At 39.3% G+C, this 19,614-nt stretch overlaps 1 protein-coding gene across 9 annotated transcripts in view; it reads left to right on the forward strand.

The window, feature by feature from the left end:
• The window catches only part of CCT6B (chaperonin containing TCP1 subunit 6B), a 36,477-nt gene extending 17,152 nt beyond the window's left edge, over nt 1-19,325 (forward strand). For 6 of the 9 annotated variants that reach the window (XM_043903046.1, XM_043903048.1, XM_043903050.1 and 3 more), the window contains 7 exons: nt 5,953-6,035; nt 6,565-6,661; nt 7,091-7,238; nt 13,573-13,706; nt 15,466-15,568; nt 17,503-17,575; nt 18,079-19,325. In XM_043903046.1, coding sequence (XP_043758981.1) covers nt 5,953-6,035; nt 6,565-6,661; nt 7,091-7,238; nt 13,573-13,706; nt 15,466-15,568; nt 17,503-17,575; nt 18,079-18,151 — 711 coding nt within the window. In that variant the 3' untranslated portion in view covers nt 18,152-19,325. Of the gene's footprint in view, nt 1-5,952; nt 6,036-6,564; nt 6,662-7,090; nt 7,239-13,572; nt 13,707-15,465; nt 15,569-17,502; nt 17,576-18,078 lie in introns of those variants that run through there. The other 3 variants (XM_043903053.1, XM_043903054.1, XR_006341178.1) reach the window with 2 other exon arrangements.
• Nucleotides 19,326-19,614: the final 289 nt, after the last annotated feature.

Below are 19,614 nucleotides of genomic sequence, written 5' to 3' on the forward strand. Positions count from 1 at the left end.
ATATGGGATCTTCCTGGATCAGAGATGGAACTCATGTCTCCTGCATTGGCAGGCAGATTCTTTACTGCTGGACCACTGGGGAAGCCCTTATTTGTCTTATGTGTGGTAGCTTGTATGTGTCCATCCCACACCCTAATTTGTTTCTCCCTGCTTTCCCTTTTCCCTTTGGTAACTAAGGTTTGTTTTCTATATCTGTGAATCTGTTTCTGTTTTGCACATACATTCATTTGTATTACTTATTAGGTTCCACATATAAGTGATATCATATAGTGTTTGTCTTTCTCTAACGTATTTCACTGAATGTAATATTCTTTTGTCCATCCATGTTGCTACAGATGGCAGTATTTCATTCTTTTTTATGGCTCAGTAATATTTCATCGCATACATATACCACAATTTTATCCACTCCTCTGTTGATGGAATCTGGGCTGCCACCATGTCTTGGCTATTGTAAATAGTGCTGCTGTGAACATTGGGGTACCTGTATTTTTTTGAATTAATGTTTTCTGGAAATATACCCAGAAGTGGATGTATCCTTTTATAATTCTGTGTCACAAAATTTGAAGGATGGATAAAATACTTCTGCTACGTATCAAAATAAGGGTCTTGAAGCTCTTGTGTAATTGAGTTGCAAGCTAACATAGCCACTTTTTTCATGGAATGCTATTTTTACTTGAAAGACTGACTGACAAGATGGTTATTTAGATATGGGTATTTGGTAGGTTTTTCTCAAAAAATGACTGAAACAGTCTTGCCACTTCAAGGAAACAATAGACAGTATGTATTGGCAATAATAAATTTGAGCTTTCAAACAAAAGTTAGAATTTTGGAAAACTTGTATCTGTCACTTTGAGCTTGACAGCTTTCCAATACTTGAAAGACTCTTCTGGTAATATTAGTGATGACATTAGCAAATGCGATATTTTTGATGTTGTACAACCATGAAAATTCTTAAAGAGATTGGAACACCAGACCACCTTACCTGTCTCCTAGAAACCTGTATGTGATTCAAGAAGCGACAGTTAGAACCTTACATGGAACAACAGACTGGTTCAAATTTGGAAAAGGAGTATGACATGGCTGTCTAATATCACCCTGTTTATTTAACTTGTAAGCAGAGTACATCATGCAGAATGCCAGGCTGGATGAATCACCAGCTGGACTCAAGATTGCCAGGAGAAATATCAACAACCTCAGATATGCAGATGATATCTCTTTAATTGCAGAAAGTGAAGAGGACCTAAAGACCCTCTTGACAAGGGTGCAAGAGGAGAGTGAAAGAGCTGGCTTAAAACTTAACATTCAAAAAACTAAGATCATGGCATCTGGTCCCATCACTTCATGGCAAATAGATGGGGAAACAATGGAAACAGTGAGAGACTTTATTTTCTTGGACTCCAAAATCACTGTGGACGGTGACTGCGGCCATGAAATTAAAAGATGCTTGCTCCTTGAAAGGAAAGCTCTGAAAACCTAGAAAGCATATTGAAAAGTAGAGACATCATTTTGCTAAAAAAGGTCCATGTAGTCAAAACTGTGGTTTTTCCAATAGTCATATATGGATGTGAGAGTTGGACCATGAAGAAGGCTGAGCTCTGAAAAATTGATGCCTTTGAACTCTTGAGAGGCTTCTAGTGACTGACCTGAACTGAAAGATTTTATTTTCAAGGGATTAATAAATATTTCAAAAATGTCAATTTAAACTTTAGTTAGTTAAGTCGCTTAGTCGTATCCGACTCTTTGTGACCCCATGGACCGCAGCATGATAGGCTTCTCAGTCCATCACCAACTCCTGAAGCTTACTCAAACTCATGTCCAGCGAGTGAGTGATGCCATCCAACGATCTCATCCTCTGTCGTCCCCTTCTTCTCCCACCTTCAATCTTTCCCAGCATCAGGGTCTTTTTAAATGAGTCAGTTCTTCTCATCAGGTGGCCAAAATATTGGAGTTTCAGCTTTAACATCAGTCCTTCCAATGAACACTCAGGACTGATCTCCTTTAGGATTGACTGGTTGGATCTCCTTGCAGTCCCTGGGACTCTCAAGAGACTTCTCAAACACCACAGTTCAAAAGCATCAGTTTTTCGGTGCTCAGCTTTCTTTATGGTCCAACTCTCACATCCATACGTGACTACTGGAAAAACCATAGCTTTGACTAGACGGACCTTTGTTGGCAAAGTAACATCTCCGCTTTTTAATATGCTGTCTAGGTTGGTCATAGCTTTTCTTCCGAGGAGCAGTGTCTTTTTATTTCATGGCTGCAGTCACCCTCCACAGTGATTTTGGAGTCCAAAAAAATAAAGTCTCACTGTTTCCATTGTTTCCCCATCTATTTACCATGAAGTGATGGGACCGGATGTCATGATCTTAGTTTTCTGAATGTTGAGTTTTAAGCCAGCTTTTTCACTCTCCTCTTTCACTTTCATCAAGAGGCTCTTTAGTTCTTCTTCACTTTTCTGCCATAAGGGTGGTGTCATCTGCATATCTGAGGTTATTGATATTTCTCCCGGCAGTCTTGATTCCAGCTTGTGCTTCATTCAGCCTGGCATTTTGCATGATGTACTCTGCATATAAGGTAAATAAGCAGGGTGACAATATATAGCTTTGATGTACTACTTTCCCGATTTGGAACCAGTCTGTTGTTCCATGTCCAGTTCTAACTGTTGCTTCTTGATCTGCATACAGATTTCTCAGGAGGCAGATCAGGTAGTCTGGTATTCTCATCTCTTGAAGAATTTTCCAGTTTGTTGTGATCCACACAAAGGCTTTGGTGTAGTCAATAAAGCAGAAGTAGATGTTTTTCTGGAGCTCTCTTGCTTTTCCCATGGTCCAGGGGGTGTTGGCAATTTGATCTCTGGTTCCTCTGCCTTTTCTAAATCCAGCTTGAACATCTGGAAGTTCATGGTTCATGTACTGTTGAAGCCTGGCTTGGAGAATTTTGACCATTACTTTGCTAGCATGTGAGATGAGTGCAACTGTGTGGTAGTTTGAACATTCTTTGGCATTGCCTTTCTTTGGGATTGGAATGAAAACTGACCTTTTCCAGGCCTGTGGCCACTGCTGAGCTTTCCAGATTTGCTGGCATGTTGAGTGCAGCACCTTCACAGCATCATCTTTCAGGATGTGAAGTAGCTCAACTGGAATTCCATCCCCTCCACTAGCTTTGTTGGTAGTGATGCTTCCTAGGGCCCACTTGACTTTGCATTCCAGGATGTCTGGCTCTAGGTGAGTGATCACACCATCGTGGTTATCTGGGTCATGAAGATCTTCTTTGTATAGTTCTTCTGTGTATTCTTGCCACCTCTTCTTAATATCTTCTGCTTCTGTTAGGTCCATACCATTTGTGTCCTTTATTGAGCCCATCTTGCATGACATGTTCCCTTGGTATCTCTAATTTTCTCTAAGAGATCTCTAGTCTTTCCCATTCTATTGTTTTCCTCTATTTCTTTGCATTGACCACTGAGGAACACTTTCTTATCTCTCCTTGCTATTCCTTGGAACTCTGCATTCAAATGGGTATATCTTTCCTTTTCTCTTTTGCTTTTCTCTTCTCTTCATTTCACAGCTATTTGTAAGACCTCCTCAGACAACCATTTTGCCTTATTGCATTTGTTTTTCTTGGGGATGGTCTTGATCACTGCCTCCTGTACAATATCACGAACCTCTGTCCATAGTTCTTCAGGCACTTTTGTCTATCAGATCTAATTCCTTGAATCTGTCTCTCGCTTCCACTGTATAATTGTAAGGGATTTGATTTATGCCATACCTGAATGGTCCTAGTGGTTTTCCCTACTTTCTTCAATTTACGTCTGAATGTGGTGATAAGGATTCATGATATGAGCCACAGTCAGCTCCCCGTCTTGTTTTGCTGACTGTACAAAGCTTCTCCATCTTTGGCTGCAAAGAATATAATCAGTCTGTTGTCAGTATTGACCCTCTGGTGATGTCCATGTGTAGATTCTTGTGTTGTTGGAAGAGGGTGTTTGCTATGACCTGTGCATTCTCTTGGCAAAACCCTGTCAGCCTTTGCCCTGCTTCAGTTTGTACTCCAAGGGCAAATCTGTCTGTTACTCCAGGTAGTTCTTGACTTCCTACTTTTGCATTCCAGTCACCTATAATGAAAAGGACATCTTTTTTGGGTGTTAGTTCTAGAAGGTCTTGTAGGTCTTCACAGAACCATTCAAGTTCATATTCTTCAGCATTACTGGTCAGGGCATAGACTTGGATTACCATGCTATTCAGTGGTTTGCCTTGGAAATGAAGAGAGATTATCCTCTTGTTTTTGAGATTGCATCCAAGTACTGCATTTTGGACTCTTCTGTTGACTATGAGGGCTACTCCATTTTTTCTAAGGAATTCTTGCCCACGGTAGTAGATATCATGGTCATCTGAGTTACATTCACTCATTTCAGTCCATTTTAGTTTATTGATTCCTAAAATGTCAATGTTCCCTCTTGCCATCTCCTGTTTGACTACTTCTAATTTACCTTGATTCATGGACCTAACATTCCAGGTTCCTATGCAACTTTGCTCTTTATAGCATCGGACTTTACTTCCATCACCATTCACATCCACAGCTGGGTGTTGTTTTTGCTTTGGCTCCGTCATTTCATTCTTTCTGGAGTTATTTCTCCACTGATCTCCAGTAGCATGTTGGACACCTACTGACCTGGAGAGTTCATCTTTTAGTGTCTTATCTTTTTGCCTTTTCATACTGTTCATGGTGTTCTCAAGGCAAGAATACTGAAGTGGTTTGCCATTCCCTTCTCCAGTGGACCACGTTTTGTTGGAACTCTCCACCATGACCCATCCATCTTGGGTGGCCCTACACAGCATGGCTCATATCATTGAGTTAGACAAGGCTGTGGTCCATGTGATCAGTTTGATTAGTTTTCTGTGATTGTGGTTTTCATTCTGTTTGCCCTCTGATGGAGAAGGATGGAAGCTTCTGATGAGAGAGACTGACTGGAGGGGAAACTGGATCTTGTTCTGGTGGGTGGGGCCATGCTCAGTAAATCTTTCATCCAATTTCTGTTTTTGGGCAGGGCTGTGTTCCCTCCTTGAGGCCAAATTATGGTAGAGGTAATAAAGATAATGGTAATGAAGGTAAATCTCCTTCAAAAGATCTGGTGGAGGCTCTGCTGCACTCCCCGCCCCCGACCCTGCAGTAGACCACCACCAACCCATCCCTCTGCTGGAGCCTCCTGGACACTCAGGGGCAAGTCTGAGTTAGTCTCTTGTGGGGTCACTGCTCCTTTGTCCTGGGTCCTGGTGCACACAAGGTTTTGTTTGTGCCCTCCTGGAGTCTCTATCCCCAGTCCTGTGTAAGTTCTGGCTGCTCTATGGTGGGGTTAATGGTGATCTCTTCCAAGAGGGCTGATGCCATACCCAGGTCTGCTGCCCCCAGAGCCCCTGCCCCTGCGTCAGGCCACTGCTGACCTGTACCCCCGCAGGAGACATTCAAACACTCAAAGGCAGGCTCAGTCTCTGTGGGGTCTCCTGGTGCACACAGAGGTTTTGTTTGAGCCCTCAGAGCATCTCTGGTGGGTATGGGGTTTGATTCTAAATGTGATTTCGCCCCTCCCACAATCTTGCTGGGGCTTCTCCTTTGCCCTTGGACGTGGGATCTCTTCTTTTGGTGGGATCCCACATTCTCCTGTTGATGGTTGTTCAGCAGCGAGTTGTAGTTTTGGCGTTCTCGCAGGAGAAGACGAGTGCACGTCCTTCTACTCTGCCATCTTTTTTTTCCTTTTTTTCCCCATATTATAATTTTAACTTATGATAAGTATTATAGATACAGATCACATAAACGAAAGCTCTTTGGGTTCTTAGTAATTTTTAAGATTGTGAAGCAGTGTTGAGACCAAAAAGTTTGAGATCTATTGGCTTAAAACATGCTTATAAAAAAAAATAAAAAAAAATGCTAATAACTTTTATGCTAATTTGATTATAGGGAATTGATCCATTTTCCTTAGATGCTCTTGCAAAACATGGCATTTTAGCTCTTCGTAGAGCAAAAAGAAGAAACATGGAAAGGTAAGCTTGCTGATAATTATGTATCTTAAGTTTTTTTATAGATTAAATTGAAATTATCCTGTGTGTATTCCTTTTAGCTTTTATGTCAGTGTTGTTGAACAAAAAGTAGCATTCAGTTCAGTTCAGTCGCTCAGTCATGTCTGACTCTTTGTGACCGCATGGACTGCAGCACGCCAGGCATCCCTGTCCATCACCAACTCTTGGAGTTTACCCAAACTCATGTCCATTGAGTTGGTGATGCCATCCAACCATCAAGTAGTAGCATACACATTTCAAATTTTGTTAGTTTCAGTAAATAATGGAAGTGTTAGCAAAAAATAATGGAAGTGTTAAAAATCAAGATTGTTAATACATCTCAACTTTTTCTCATCAGAACCTCATAAGGTTTTCATCTTCTTAAAACAGATTTGAAAATAATACAATATAATGACAATGCAGGCTTCTGTGTTAGATTATATTTTTCACCTTTAACAAATTAGTCTGTATATTTTTCATAACCAAAACTATGGTGTCATATATGTAATTTCAGACTCTCTCTTGCTTGTGGTGGAGTGGCTGTGAATTCTGTTGAAGACCTCAGTGTAGATTGCTTGGGACATGCTGGTCTTGTATATGAGTACACATTAGTGAGTATTTCTGTGGGCAGTGGTTATAATGTGAACAGCAGACTTTCAAATATAACTTAACTGCTTTAACACGTATTTGGTTAATGCCGTGTGATGTGCTCAGTTGCTTGAGTTGTGTCCGACACTTTGTGACCCTGTGGACCTCAGCCCACCAGCCTCCAATGTCCATGGGATTTTCCAGGAATCCTGGAGTGGGTTGCCGTGCCTTCCTCCAGGGGATCTTCCCAACCCAGGGATTGGACCCATGTTTCCTGTGGTTCTTGCATCGCAGGCAGATTCTTTACCTGCTGAGCCATCAGGGAAGCCCACATTTAGTTATACTTGATAAGAAAAATTCATATAAAGTTTGGATTCTGATAGTATCAGCTCGGCCTTGATTTCATAATGGCTTTACGTATTAAAGTTATATCTCCTTGTATTACCCTTTAGGGTGAGGAAAAATACACTTTTATTGAGGACTGCATTAACCCTCGCTCTGTCACCTTGTTGGTTAAGGGACCAAATAAGCATACTCTCACACAAATCAAGGATGCTGTAAGGGATGGACTTCGTGCCATCAAAAATGCCATTGAAGATGGTAAGCTCTTTTTTGTGATATATATGAACCTCACATATTTTTAAAGTAGTAATTTTTCTATTACAGGATGCATAGTATTTTAAAAGATATGAATGATTACTATTCTCTTATTTCACTTAGGACTGTTTACAGTGAAGTTTTCTCCTTCGGGATAGTCTTTCCTATAGTTTATTTAATTAAAAAAATTTTTTTGACTGTGCTGGGTCTTTGTCTAGTTGCAGCGAGCAGGGGCTACTCTTCACTGCATTGCACGGGGCTTCTCATTGTGTTGGCCTCTCCTGTTGTGGAACACAGGCTGTAGGCGCACAGGTTCAGTACTTGTGGCCCTAGAGCTTGCAGGCTTGTAGTTGTGGCTCAGCAGTTACGGCTCACAGGCTGTAGAGCGTGGACTCAGTAGTGGCGTATGGCCTTAGTTGCTTCGTAGCATGTGGAATCTTTCCGGGTCAGGCTTGGAACCCATGTCCCCTGGATTGACAGGCAGATTCTTATCCACTGGACCATCGGGGACGTACTAAAATATTCTTAATAGTATGCTGCCTTTTTAATTAACTTCTATTTATTAAATGAAAAAACTGATTTAATATTGTAGTATCATTTTTTATTTTTAGAAATTTATTTTTAAAACCATGAAAATGCTTAGGACCCATTCCATTTCCTCAGTGCAGTATAATTTTAAGAAAGATTAGGAAAGAATATTTATTGATAATTTATTACCAGCTTCCTTCTAAAAGGAGTTAGGGTTAGATAATTCAGTAACACACTGTGTAAGTGAGAATAGTAAACACATCATGAAAAAATGCTCAACATCATTCTTCATTAGGGAAATGAAAATCAGGACCACCAAGAGATACTGTTTCACGGTGATTAGGATGGCAGTAATCAAAAACCTGGACAATAATGAACATTGATGAAAATGTGGAGAAATTGGAACCCTCATATGTTGCTGGTGGGAACTGTTGGAAAATAGGCAGTTCCTCAAAGATTAAATGTAGAGTTTAATCTATGACCAGCTATGACCAGCTATGACCAGCACATCAGCTCTTACGTGTGTATACAAGTGAGGTAAAAATGTATGTCCACACCAAAAATACACATGAATGTTCATAGTAGCCAGCCAGTGGAGACAATCCAAATACCCATTAGCTGATGAATAGATAAATAAAATGTGGTATGTCTATACAATGGAGTGTTATAAAGGGATAAATACTGATATATGCTACAATATTGATGACCTTGAAAACATTCTATAATATAAAAGAATCTAGGCACAAAAGTCTATGTGTTATATGATTCCAGAAAAGGCAAAGCCATAAAAAGTTGATTAGTTGTTGTGATTGTCAGGGGCTGGGGGAGGGGGAAATTGGGAATGATTGCTAGTGGGTACAGGGTATTTTTAGGAAAATATTTTGGGATTAGAATGGTGATGGTTGCACAGCCGTGTGAATATACTGAAAACTACTGGGAAGCACACTTTTTTTTGTGGCCGCATAGCATAGAATTTGGGATTCCCTAACCAGGGATGGAGCCCATGCCACCTGTGGTGGAAGTGTAGAGTCTTAACCACTGCACCAGTGTAAAAGGCTGAATTTTATGGTGTGTGAATTGTATCTCAAAAAATAGAGTAACTCTATAAACAATACATCAGATTTGTCTGATAAGCAAAAACATAAATGTGAAATAATGGTAAAACAGAAGCTGAGATGGAAGATTAGAACCTAGGAAAATAGAATATGGATATAGCAAACATAATAGTCACTGTAGTATTTAATCTGCCAGAACATAGAGATACAATCAACTATATAGGTTTCATTATTGAAAAGGAGAAATCACAGCAGTTCCTAAATTAAAAAAATATGGGAGATGGTATGAGAGCCTACTTCTTATAGTCACTTTTGATGAAAGCTAGTAGTATTTTTTAAAGAAGATAAACATATGATTCAGCATGAAGGCTTTGGTAGTTCAACCTGGTTCTTAGGATTTAGAATACAAAGAAAAATGGACTATTTTAAAAAATCACTTCAACCTATTAGTTTTTTAAGAAATAATTTATCTAGGTAATTGACATATTATAAACTACACATGTTTAAAGTATACAGCCATGAAACAGTCCCCTCAGTCAAGATAATGAATATATTTATCACCCTGAAAAGTTACCTCATTGCCCCTTGGGAATCCTTCCTTCCCCTTCTCCGTGTCACCGTGCCCGTAGGCAACCTCCTGGGTACAACAGGAAGTCAGCTTTCTGTTGCTATAGATTCGTTTGCATTTTTTAGAATCGTGTATAAATGGAATAATACACTGTGTATTCTTTTTTTTTGCTTGGCTTCTTTTACTCAACGTAATTGTTGTAAATTAATTAATGTTATTATATTGATCAGAGTTCATTCATTTTATTGCTAGATAGTATTCCATTATGTGAATATACTACAGTTTATTTCATCAGATTCACCTATTGATGAACATTTGGTTGTTTACAGTTCTTGGCTCTAGCAAATAAAGTTGTTATGAACATTCGTATACAAGTCTTTGTATGGACGTATGCTTTCTTTTGCCTTGGGTAAATGGCTAGGAAAGCAATGCTATGTTTGACTTTTTAGAAATTGCTCAACTGTTTTGTCACAGACTGTTTTACATTCCCATTGGTTGTTCTGTATCCTTACCAATAGGACTGGGTATAGTCAGTCATGTTAACTTTAGCCATTCTAAAATTTAAAAAACCAAGCTGTAATTTTAATTTGCATTTTCTTAATGATCATTGATGTTAAGCATCTTTTCATGTGCTTACTTGCTATCATATCTTTGGCGAAGTTTCTGTTCAGATCTTTTGCCCTTTTAAAAATTGGGTTGTTTGTTTTCTTATTGTTGAGCTTGAGAGTTCTTTGTGTATTCTGGATACAAATGCCTTTTCAGATGTATGATCTGTCAATATTTTCTGCTACTCTGTAGTTTGTTCTGTTATTCTCTTAACAGTGTATTTCAAAGAAGAATTCTTAATTTTGATGAAGTATAATTTATCAATTTTTCTTTCATGGATTATGATTTTGGGTGATATCTAAAAAATCTTTACCTACCCAAGGTCGCAAAATTTTTCTTTTAGAACTGCTGGTCTTAGGTTTGTGCAGTCTCTACCACCATCTATCACAGAACATCTTTCATCTTGCAAAACTGAAACTCTGTACCCGTGAAGCAGTAACTTTCCAGTCTCTGCTCTCTCAAGCCCCTGGAGACCACCATTCTACATTCTGTCTTTATGAATGTGACTGTTCTTGTACTTCATATGAATGGAATCATACAGTATTTGTCCTTTTGTCAATGGCTATTTTGCTGAGTATAATGTCTTCAGGGTTCATCCATGTTATATTAAATTTCCTATTATAATTATAATATAATTTAATATATTATATATAATTATATATAATATATAATATAAGTTTCCTGTTATATTCAAAATTTCCTTCCTTTTAAGGCTGAATAATATTCCATTAAAGATATATACCACATTATATTTATCCATTCTTTGTTTTTTTCTTGGCCACAGCTTGTGACTTGAGGGATCTTAGTTCCCCAACAGGGACTGAACCTGTGACCGAAGTCCTAACCACTGGACTGCCAGGGAATTCCCTATCCCCTCATCTGCATTGGCAGGCAGACTCTTCCCTGAGCCTACCAGGGAAGCCCTGGAGTTTTCTTCATGGGAAGATTTTAAGCACAAATTCAATCTCTTTTATAGATACAGGACTATTCAGGTTGTCTGTTTTTCTTGAGTGAGCTTTAGTACTTTGTGTCTTTCAAGAAATTTGTCCACTTCATCTAAGTTAAGATCATACTGCCATGAGCTAAGTCTGATTTGCTGCCTATTTTTGGTAGATAAAGTTATATTGGAACATAGATGCCCCCATTTGTTTATGTATTGTCTGTGACTTTGTGCTATGCTAGCAGAATCAGATAGTTGCAGAAGAGATGGCATGGCCTACAGAGCCTAAAATATTCATTACCTGGCCTTTTGCAGAAAGTTTGGTAACCCCCTGATCTTTGTTTTCAAATTTATTGACATAAAGTTGTTTGTAATATTACTTTGTTGTCCCCTTAATAACTGTAGAATCTATAGTGACAGATTTCTACACTGTTCTCATTTCTTTTCATCATTTTTATTTCATTGATTTCCACTTTGATCTTTACTGTTTTCCTTTTCTGCTTACATTAGTTTTCATTTGTTCTTCATTGGTTTGAGACCTTTGTGCTTTTCTAATATGGGTGTTTAGTGATGTAAATTTCTCTTCAGTTACTGCTTTAGTAGCATCCCACACATATTGGTACGTTGTGTTTTTACAGGAGAATGGGATCTGGGAAGTTTTCAAAGCTACTGGTAATGTTCTATTTCTTAAACTGGGTGGTGGGTACATGGATACATTTATTTGTACATTTATTCTTTACATATTATACATGTAAATACTCTTTTGTGTTTATTCAGTATTTAACAAGGAGCTTTTAGAAAGTGTGAATGGGAGGTGAGTCTAATTACCTTGTGGGTAGACAATTCTCTTGAGCAGTTATGTTGTACAATGAAGCAGAGAAAGGGGGTTGTAATTAAAGAATGATGTAGGATAAAAGGAGAGATTATCTTTGTGTTGTTTATTTTAAACATGGATGATTCCAAAGCAAGTTTATTAATTCAAAGAAGAGTAAATAAACTTTATAAAACCATACCAGCAGGTGTAAGAGTTAATATCCTCAAGTGAAAATTGATGTGTTTAACCAGAGCTTTTACCTTAGAATAATAACACGTAATTTTTTTCTCAAACAGTTTGAGTCTGCTTATACAAGGAAGCAAATACTTCCTTGAGTTCTGAGAATTTCATAGCAAAAACTATGGCCAGTTTATGTTGGCCTAGAATTTTTTTCAAATCAAATGCTGTTATTAGTGCTCTGCAACCATAAATTTTAAGTAACTACATTTTAAGTGTAGTCATAAAGGAGAAGGATGAAGGTATGTCTGCTCTTATAAACAATGAAATAAGCTGTTTGTAGCCAGCTGTTACCTGTTCAGTTCGGTCCAGTCACTCAGTCATGTCCGACTCTTTGCGACCCCCTGGACTGCAGCACCCCAGGCCTCACTGTCCATCACCGGCTCACGGAGTTTACTCAGACTCATATCCATTGAGTTGGTGATGCCATCTAACCATCTCATCCTCTGTTGTCCCCTTCTCCTCCTGCCTTCAATCTTTCCCAGCATCAGGGTCTTTTCAAATGAGTCATTTCTTCGAATCTGGTGGCCGAAGTAGTGGAGCTTCAGCTTCAACATCAGTCCTTCCAATGAATATTCAGGACTGACTTCCTTTAGGATTGACTGGTTGAATCTCCTTGCAGTCCAAGGGACTCGCAAGAGTCTTCTCCAACACCGCAGTTCAAAAGCATCAAGTCTTTGGTACTCAGTTTTCTTTATAGTCCAATTCTCACATCCATACTTGACTACTGGAAAAACCATAGCTTTGACTAGATAGAGGTTTGTTCGCAAAGTAATGTCTCTGATTTTTAATATGCTGTCTAGGTTGGTCATAAATTTTCTTCCAAGGAGCAAGCGTCTTTTAATTTCATGGCTGCAGTCACCATCTGCAGTGATTTTGCAGCCCCCCGAAATAATGTCTGTCACTGTTTCCACTGTTCCCCCATCTATTTGCCATGAAGTGATGGGACCAGATGCCATGATCTTAGTTTTTTGAATGTTGAGTTTTAAGCCAACTTTTTCACTTTCTTCTTTCACTTTCATCAAGAGGCTCTTTAGTTCTTCATCACTTTCTGCCATAAGAGTGGTGTCATCTGCCTATCTGAGGTTACTGACGTTTCTCCCGGCAGTCTTGATTCTAGCTTGTGCTTCATCCAGCCTGGCATTTCTCGTGATGTACTCTGCATATAAGTTAAATAAGAAGGGTGACAATATACAGCCTTGATGTACTCCTTTCCCTATTTGGAACCAGTCTGTTGTTCTATGTCCAGTTCTAGCTGTTGCTTCCTGACCTGCATACAGGTTTCTCAGGAGGCAGGTCAGATGGTCTGGTATTCCCATCTCTTGAAGAATTTTCCACAGTTTATTGTGATCCACACAGTCAAAGACTTTGGCATAGCACATCTGTACTGTGCTTAATTATTTAATGATATGTAACTTTAGGATCTTTCATAAGACATCTGAGTAATCACTGAGCTGTGTGACTTATTTCTCTCCGTATTTAAATACAGTTTAGATGCAGGCAAGATAATAGAACATGAATGTCTAGTTGCATTTTCCTCTGTTTCTTCTGTGTGGTATGTCTTGCCAATCATTTTTTCCCCCCAATAGGTTGTGTTGTTCCGGGAGCAGGTGCTGTTGAAGTGGCAATAGCTGAAGCTCTAGTTACATACAAGCACACGATACAAGGAAGAGCTCGTCTTGGAGTCCAAGCTTTTGCTGATGCTTTACTCATTATCCCTAAGGTATAACTATCCTAGTGGCCAAAGAACAATTGGTTGGACATAAGATGTCTAATTAAATTGCCCATATTAGGTATCACAGTAGTGTAGAAAGATAGGTGTTTACTTGTATTTCCCCACATAGTTTTAGCTGAAGCAGGGAAGTTTTTAGTATAATAGCTCTGAATGCTTGTAGGAGTTTCATGAAATGGCTAAATTACTACTTTGTTTCCATCTCTGAGCTCCAAAATTTGAAGTTAATTCCAAAAATTTCTTTCAAAAATACTTCATGATTAATCATAATGAAGAAGTTTAGAATGTAAAATTTAATTAGATTTTGAGTAGATCTTTATTTTGTTGGTGGTATCCAAAGTACGAGCACTTTAAATTATGGGAAGTGAGAACTTTTGGCTGTTTAGCACTTCCAAATACAGTACTAGAAAAGGAGAGAAACCAGTTTTTGTTTTTTTTTTTCCTCCTGTGTGTCAACAGAAGGACAGAGAACTGCCATTTTTTCCCCCTTCACCTTAATCTGTTTGTGAACCACTTGGAAACACAGAAAACTATTTCAAATATACTATTACCATGACTTAAAACATTACTAAAATACTAGCAAAATCTCTTTGATAATTGCTTTAAAATTATTCATAATTTGTTGAATTTTTGTGAATTAGATATCCATTGTTTTCTTTCTCTGAAGAGGCAAAGTCTGTAATAGTTGCTACACATTGGTAAATTTGAGTATACATTGAGTGGTACCTTTCTAGTCACCTGCTGTTGGTTTAGGATCACTTGGAAATGAACTTGGCTTGGAGTGCAGGTATCTCCATCTCTGTTGCTACAAGTCATGACTCCTCATGTGAACAAAGGGCACAGATACGCTACAAATAAGCAGATTTCCTTTAGCAAATGCTCAGGAAAATCCAGAAAACGTGTGGCTAGAAGGACCAAGCAAACGACAACACCTTTCTACTTCTTTCCGTTAAAAAAAAAATCTTTTACAAGGAGTTGTTATGGAGACGGACCTCTTCAAGGGCCCTTGTCTAATACTGGGAAATGAATTGTCCGAGGAGACACATGTACTGACAAAGCAAAAGACTATATTGGGAAGGAGTGATCAAGCAGAAAGCAAAGTATGGGAACCCAGGAGAACTGCTCTTCCTCTTGACTCAGTCTTGGGTTTCTGGTGCTGGGGTTAGTTCCCAGGTTGTCTGTGGCCAGTTGTCTTGCTTGTGCTCCTATTTGGTCCAGCCCAGGGCCCTTTCCTGGTGGGCATGCACGTCTCTCAGTCAAGATGGATTCTAACGCGAGAGTTTCTGGGAGGTTGTCAGGACACAGAGTGGGCTGGTGTGTCATCCCTCTTTCTGGCCCCTCCCAGAGTCTTCTGATTGGTCTTGGAGGTACCTTGTCCATTCCCTGTTCTCTGTCAGGACCTCCTGTTGTGAGGCGACTTATGCAAGTGGTTATTTTTATGCCTGGCCAGGGTGGGTGGTTTTAGTCCTTAACAGAGGGAAATTAATTTAGCAGGCTGGGGTTGGGGAAACTCTGTCTTCAGAATTTAGTGTGATGTACATAGGGGAAATGTTGAAGTGAATATAATAATTACTAGGTACACAAAATAATTAAATTTAGATTAAGAGTGAAATTCTTCAAAAGGTGATGATTACTACATTATGGGTGTGTTTTCACAAGACTGGAAAGCAGTGCCTTATTTTTTATCTGATATTCTCATATATATGAAGACATTCTATACATATATTTATTATTATTTTTATTCGTACAGGTTCTTGCTCAGAATTCTGGTTATGACCTGCAGGAGACACTAGTAAAAGTTCAGGCTGAGCATTCAGATTCAAAACAACCAGTCGGCATAGATCTGAATACAGGTAAGACAGTGAAGAAAACTTAGCGGCTTAATAAAAAAGAGGTTATACTACAGTGACCCAGAATTTATAGTAAGGGGGGATGTGGAGGTTTGGATGACTTTTGTATATTTTTTAAAAATTATATTTATTTATTTATTTTTGGCCGTACTGGCTCTTCATTGCTGTGAGGGCTTTTTTTTTCCCCCCTCTAGTTGTGAAGAGCAGGGGCTACTCACTTTTGGTGGTGCTTGGTCTTCTCATTGTAGTGGCTTCTCTTGGCCCTAAGGTTTTCAGTTTTCAGTAGTTGCAACACATGGGCTCAGTAGTTGCGGCTTCCAGGCTTGAGAGCACAAACTCAATAGTTATGGCTCAGGAGCTTAGCTGCTCTGAGGCATGTGGGTTCTTCCTGGATCAGGTACCGAACCCATGTCTCCTGCATTGGCAGGCAGATTCTTTACCACTGAGCCACCAGGGAAGCACTGACTTTTATATTTAAAGAATGGGTGCCGTTAGTTTACTTTTGAACTTCTTAAAAGTAGATATTCATTCATTTAAGCAATAGTTATTGAGTGCTTGTTATTTGAGTAGGGATTCACACAGAACAAAATAGACAAAAGTCCCTGCCCTTGTGAGCTTATGTTGCTGCAGGAAAAGATAGGCAGTAAATGATAACCTTAATAAATAAGTACCTTTAACATTTTTAAAGGCAATAAATTATATGACAAAAATAAAGGAACAGTATAAGGATGATTGTGAATGCTAGAACAGGAGCATGGGGAGGGTGTTTTAATTTAAAGAGAATGATCAGAGTAGGCCTCAGTGAGAATACCTATTGAACAGAATCAAAGAAAATTAGGAAATTAGCTACGTGGGAACTAGGGGAAGGATGTCCTAGGCCGAGGGAATAGCCAGTGGGAAAGCCAGTGTCTGGTGTTTTATGAGGAGGAGATGGGAGATGAGAGAGGTGATAGAAAGTCAGATCACAAGAGGATGTGTGGACCAGTGTGTGGAGTTTGACTTTCTGTGGTGGAACAGGGAGCAGTTTTGAGCAGAGGTGTGACATGGTCTGAATGTATTTAAAAGGATCACTCTTGCTATTCTGTGGTGAGGAGTCAACTGAACAACTGAAAGGAAATGGCATTGGCTGCTTTGGAGAAGACTATGTAGAGCAGGTTGTGGCTAGAGGTCAGCATTGAGTTCTGACAAGGTTAAGTTTGAAGTATCTGTTGACTTTAAAATAGACAGTTGGATGTACAAGTTTAAAGCTCAGGAAGGTGGCCCAGATTGGAGATGAGAACTTGGGAGTCGTCAGAGTGTGTGTGTATGTTTGTGTGTGTGTGTGTGTGTATTTAACATTAAATCTTTTGTTTAATTTGGCTGTGTTGGGTCTTAGTTGCATTATGTGAGATCTTTCATTGCAGCACTCAGTCTTAGTTGCTCCATGGAATGTGGGATCTTAGTTCTCCGATCAGGGATCAGATCCCTGTCACCTGCAAGGCAGATTCCTAACCACTGGACCACCAGGGAAGTCCCAGAGTATATGTGTTTTAAATCCAGTAGATTGGATGAGATAACCTAGGGAGTGAGTGTAGAGAGAGAAGAAAAGAATCTAGGACTGAGCCTTTGGGTACTCCAACATTAAGAGCTCAGGAGGAAGAGGAAGAACCAGCAAAACAGACAGTAAAGGAGCCACTAGTGAGAGGAGAGAAACCAGGCAAGTGCGGCATCCTGGAAGAGGTGACGGAAGGGCAGTGAGGAGGCCGTGGTCAGCTGTGCTAGCTAAGTGCTGCCGACAGACGCGGCCTGAGACCCGGCCTTTGGATTTGACACCAGGGAGGCCATTGGTGACCTTGACAATAGTAGTTTTGGTGGTATATGAGATATTGTTAGAATACATAGTCAATGGTAACAGAATATGTCAAGCTTGTAGTATTGAAATTGTTTTTGCTTTGTAGGTGAGCCAATGGTAGCAGCAGATGCAGGAGTGTGGGATAATTATTGTGTAAAAAAACAACTTCTTCACTCTTGGTAAGTTTGTATTAATAAGAGAAAGACTTTTAGGGACATAATTGTTAACATTAAGATTTTTCTATTATTTTTGCCATGCTACAGTGGAAAATGGTGAAGTATATAAAAAGGCATGGTATCCAGTTATTAAAACTAGCTTCTGTCATTTTCCAGTCCCTTTTACATTTTAGTTCTAACTGTGTAAGTTATAGGAAATGTTAATCTTACTGTTTATTTGAGAGGGAAAGGAAGGAAGTTTACTGAAATAGTACCACATGCATAGTGGGAAAAAAATCAAATGATGTGCTAAAAATGAGCTCAGTTTTGCTGGAATGTAAAATTAGGTTTCCACTTTATCAGCAAAGGAGATGGATTTATAATACAAGAGGTTTTATTTATAATGCCTTTGTCTTATCTCACACCAACATCTTTGCAGAGCAAAGTGCCGTTAGTAGCTGGAGATTTCTTGGGGGAAAGAAGAGTGGGTTGGTGAGCGTTACTCACCCTGTCATCTTCTCCCTCAGCACTGTGATCGCCACCAACATTCTTCTGGTTGATGAAATTATGCGAGCTGGTATGTCTTCTCTCAAAGGGTGACTGAGTTCAAAATCAACTCTTCTAGAAGCTGAGACTCAGCACATCTTACATCCAATTCCCATTATGGAACCTGAGCCATTCTCAATTTTGACACAATAAATGCAGTTTATATTTGTTGGTCTTAGAAGTCTCAAAAGTATTTCATCAAGGTATAAAGAACATAAGAAATATTTTCACAGGAAAGAAATATTGATGAAAATATTTTTCCCTTTGAAGTTCTAACTCCTTACCCTTTATTGTATGTATGATATTTTGATATAACAAGAAAAACATATTTGGTCTTTATCCCTGGTTCCTGGCACAAGCTCTGCTAAAACCTTTGTAATTTCCTGAGTAATGGGGGTAATGGGAACATTTTTTATTATAATATTTAGTCTTGGTCCCTGGTTCCTAAGATCTTCTAAGACCCTTGAAATCTCTGGAATTCATAAGGGTGCTTTTTGTGTGCTAATGAGATGAGTCTTGATGGGCTCCTGCATAGCTTCAGGCTGGGGCTGGTTACCAGAGGAACCAACCATGTGATCAGAGGGTTAGGACTTTAAGCCTCCCTACCCTGGGAGGGAAGGGAAAAGGGCTAGAGATTGAGTTACTAATCAATTATACCTACCTGATGAAGCTTCTATAGACTAATCCCTGAACTGTGGGGTTTGGAGAGCCTCATAAAGAGCTTTTGGAGAGGTTGGTGAATATATCCATGTGTTGGGAGGGTGGTGCACGCCAACTCCATGAAGACCAAACTCCTGTAGTCAGAATGCTTATGGACCTCGCCATATATACCTCTGCATCTGGCTGTTTATATTCTTTATAATATCCTTTGTAATAAACTGGTAAGTGTAAGTAAGTGTTTCCCCAAGTTTTGTGAGCTGCCATAGCAAATTATCAACCCTGAGATGGAAGGGATTATGGGAACGGAAGTTGGACAGAAGTGTGAGTAACATGTGGACCCACTGCTTGTTGCTTGGTGTCTGAGCTCGGGGGTGATATTGTGGAACTGAGCCCTTAACCTTGGAGTCTGTGCCAAGTCTTGGTAGTTAGTGTCAGAATTGAATTGTAGGGCACTCAGTTGTGTCTGAAGAGCTAGAGAATTAGTTGGTGTGGGAAAACCCCCACACATTTGGTTTCAAATGTGAGTAGAGGAAACAATTTTCCTTTAATATGCTATTGCAGTTTCCATAAAATATAATCTATTCTGATTCTTGCACCTTTTGGGCAACTTTTAATGAAGAAAAGATGGAGCACAGGTTTTAGAGCACTCAAGTCAATTTCCAGTTTGTTAGAGGGTCTCAGGGAAAAATATGTTGTTCTCTCAAAATTCCTCCAGTAACTTCCTGCTGCCACTCTTTCTCTAATAAATATGACATCACTTTGTGAGTATAGCTTTGCTTTACTGACCCCTGACAGTTTATTCTAAGTATAGTTTATTAGGTTTTACCTTGCTCTTTGGTGTGTATGACCAGCAACTT

The sequence above is a fragment of the Cervus elaphus genome, chromosome 5 (genome assembly GCF_910594005.1).
Source record: "Cervus elaphus chromosome 5, mCerEla1.1, whole genome shotgun sequence".
Classification (NCBI taxonomy): domain Eukaryota; kingdom Metazoa; phylum Chordata; class Mammalia; order Artiodactyla; family Cervidae; genus Cervus; species Cervus elaphus.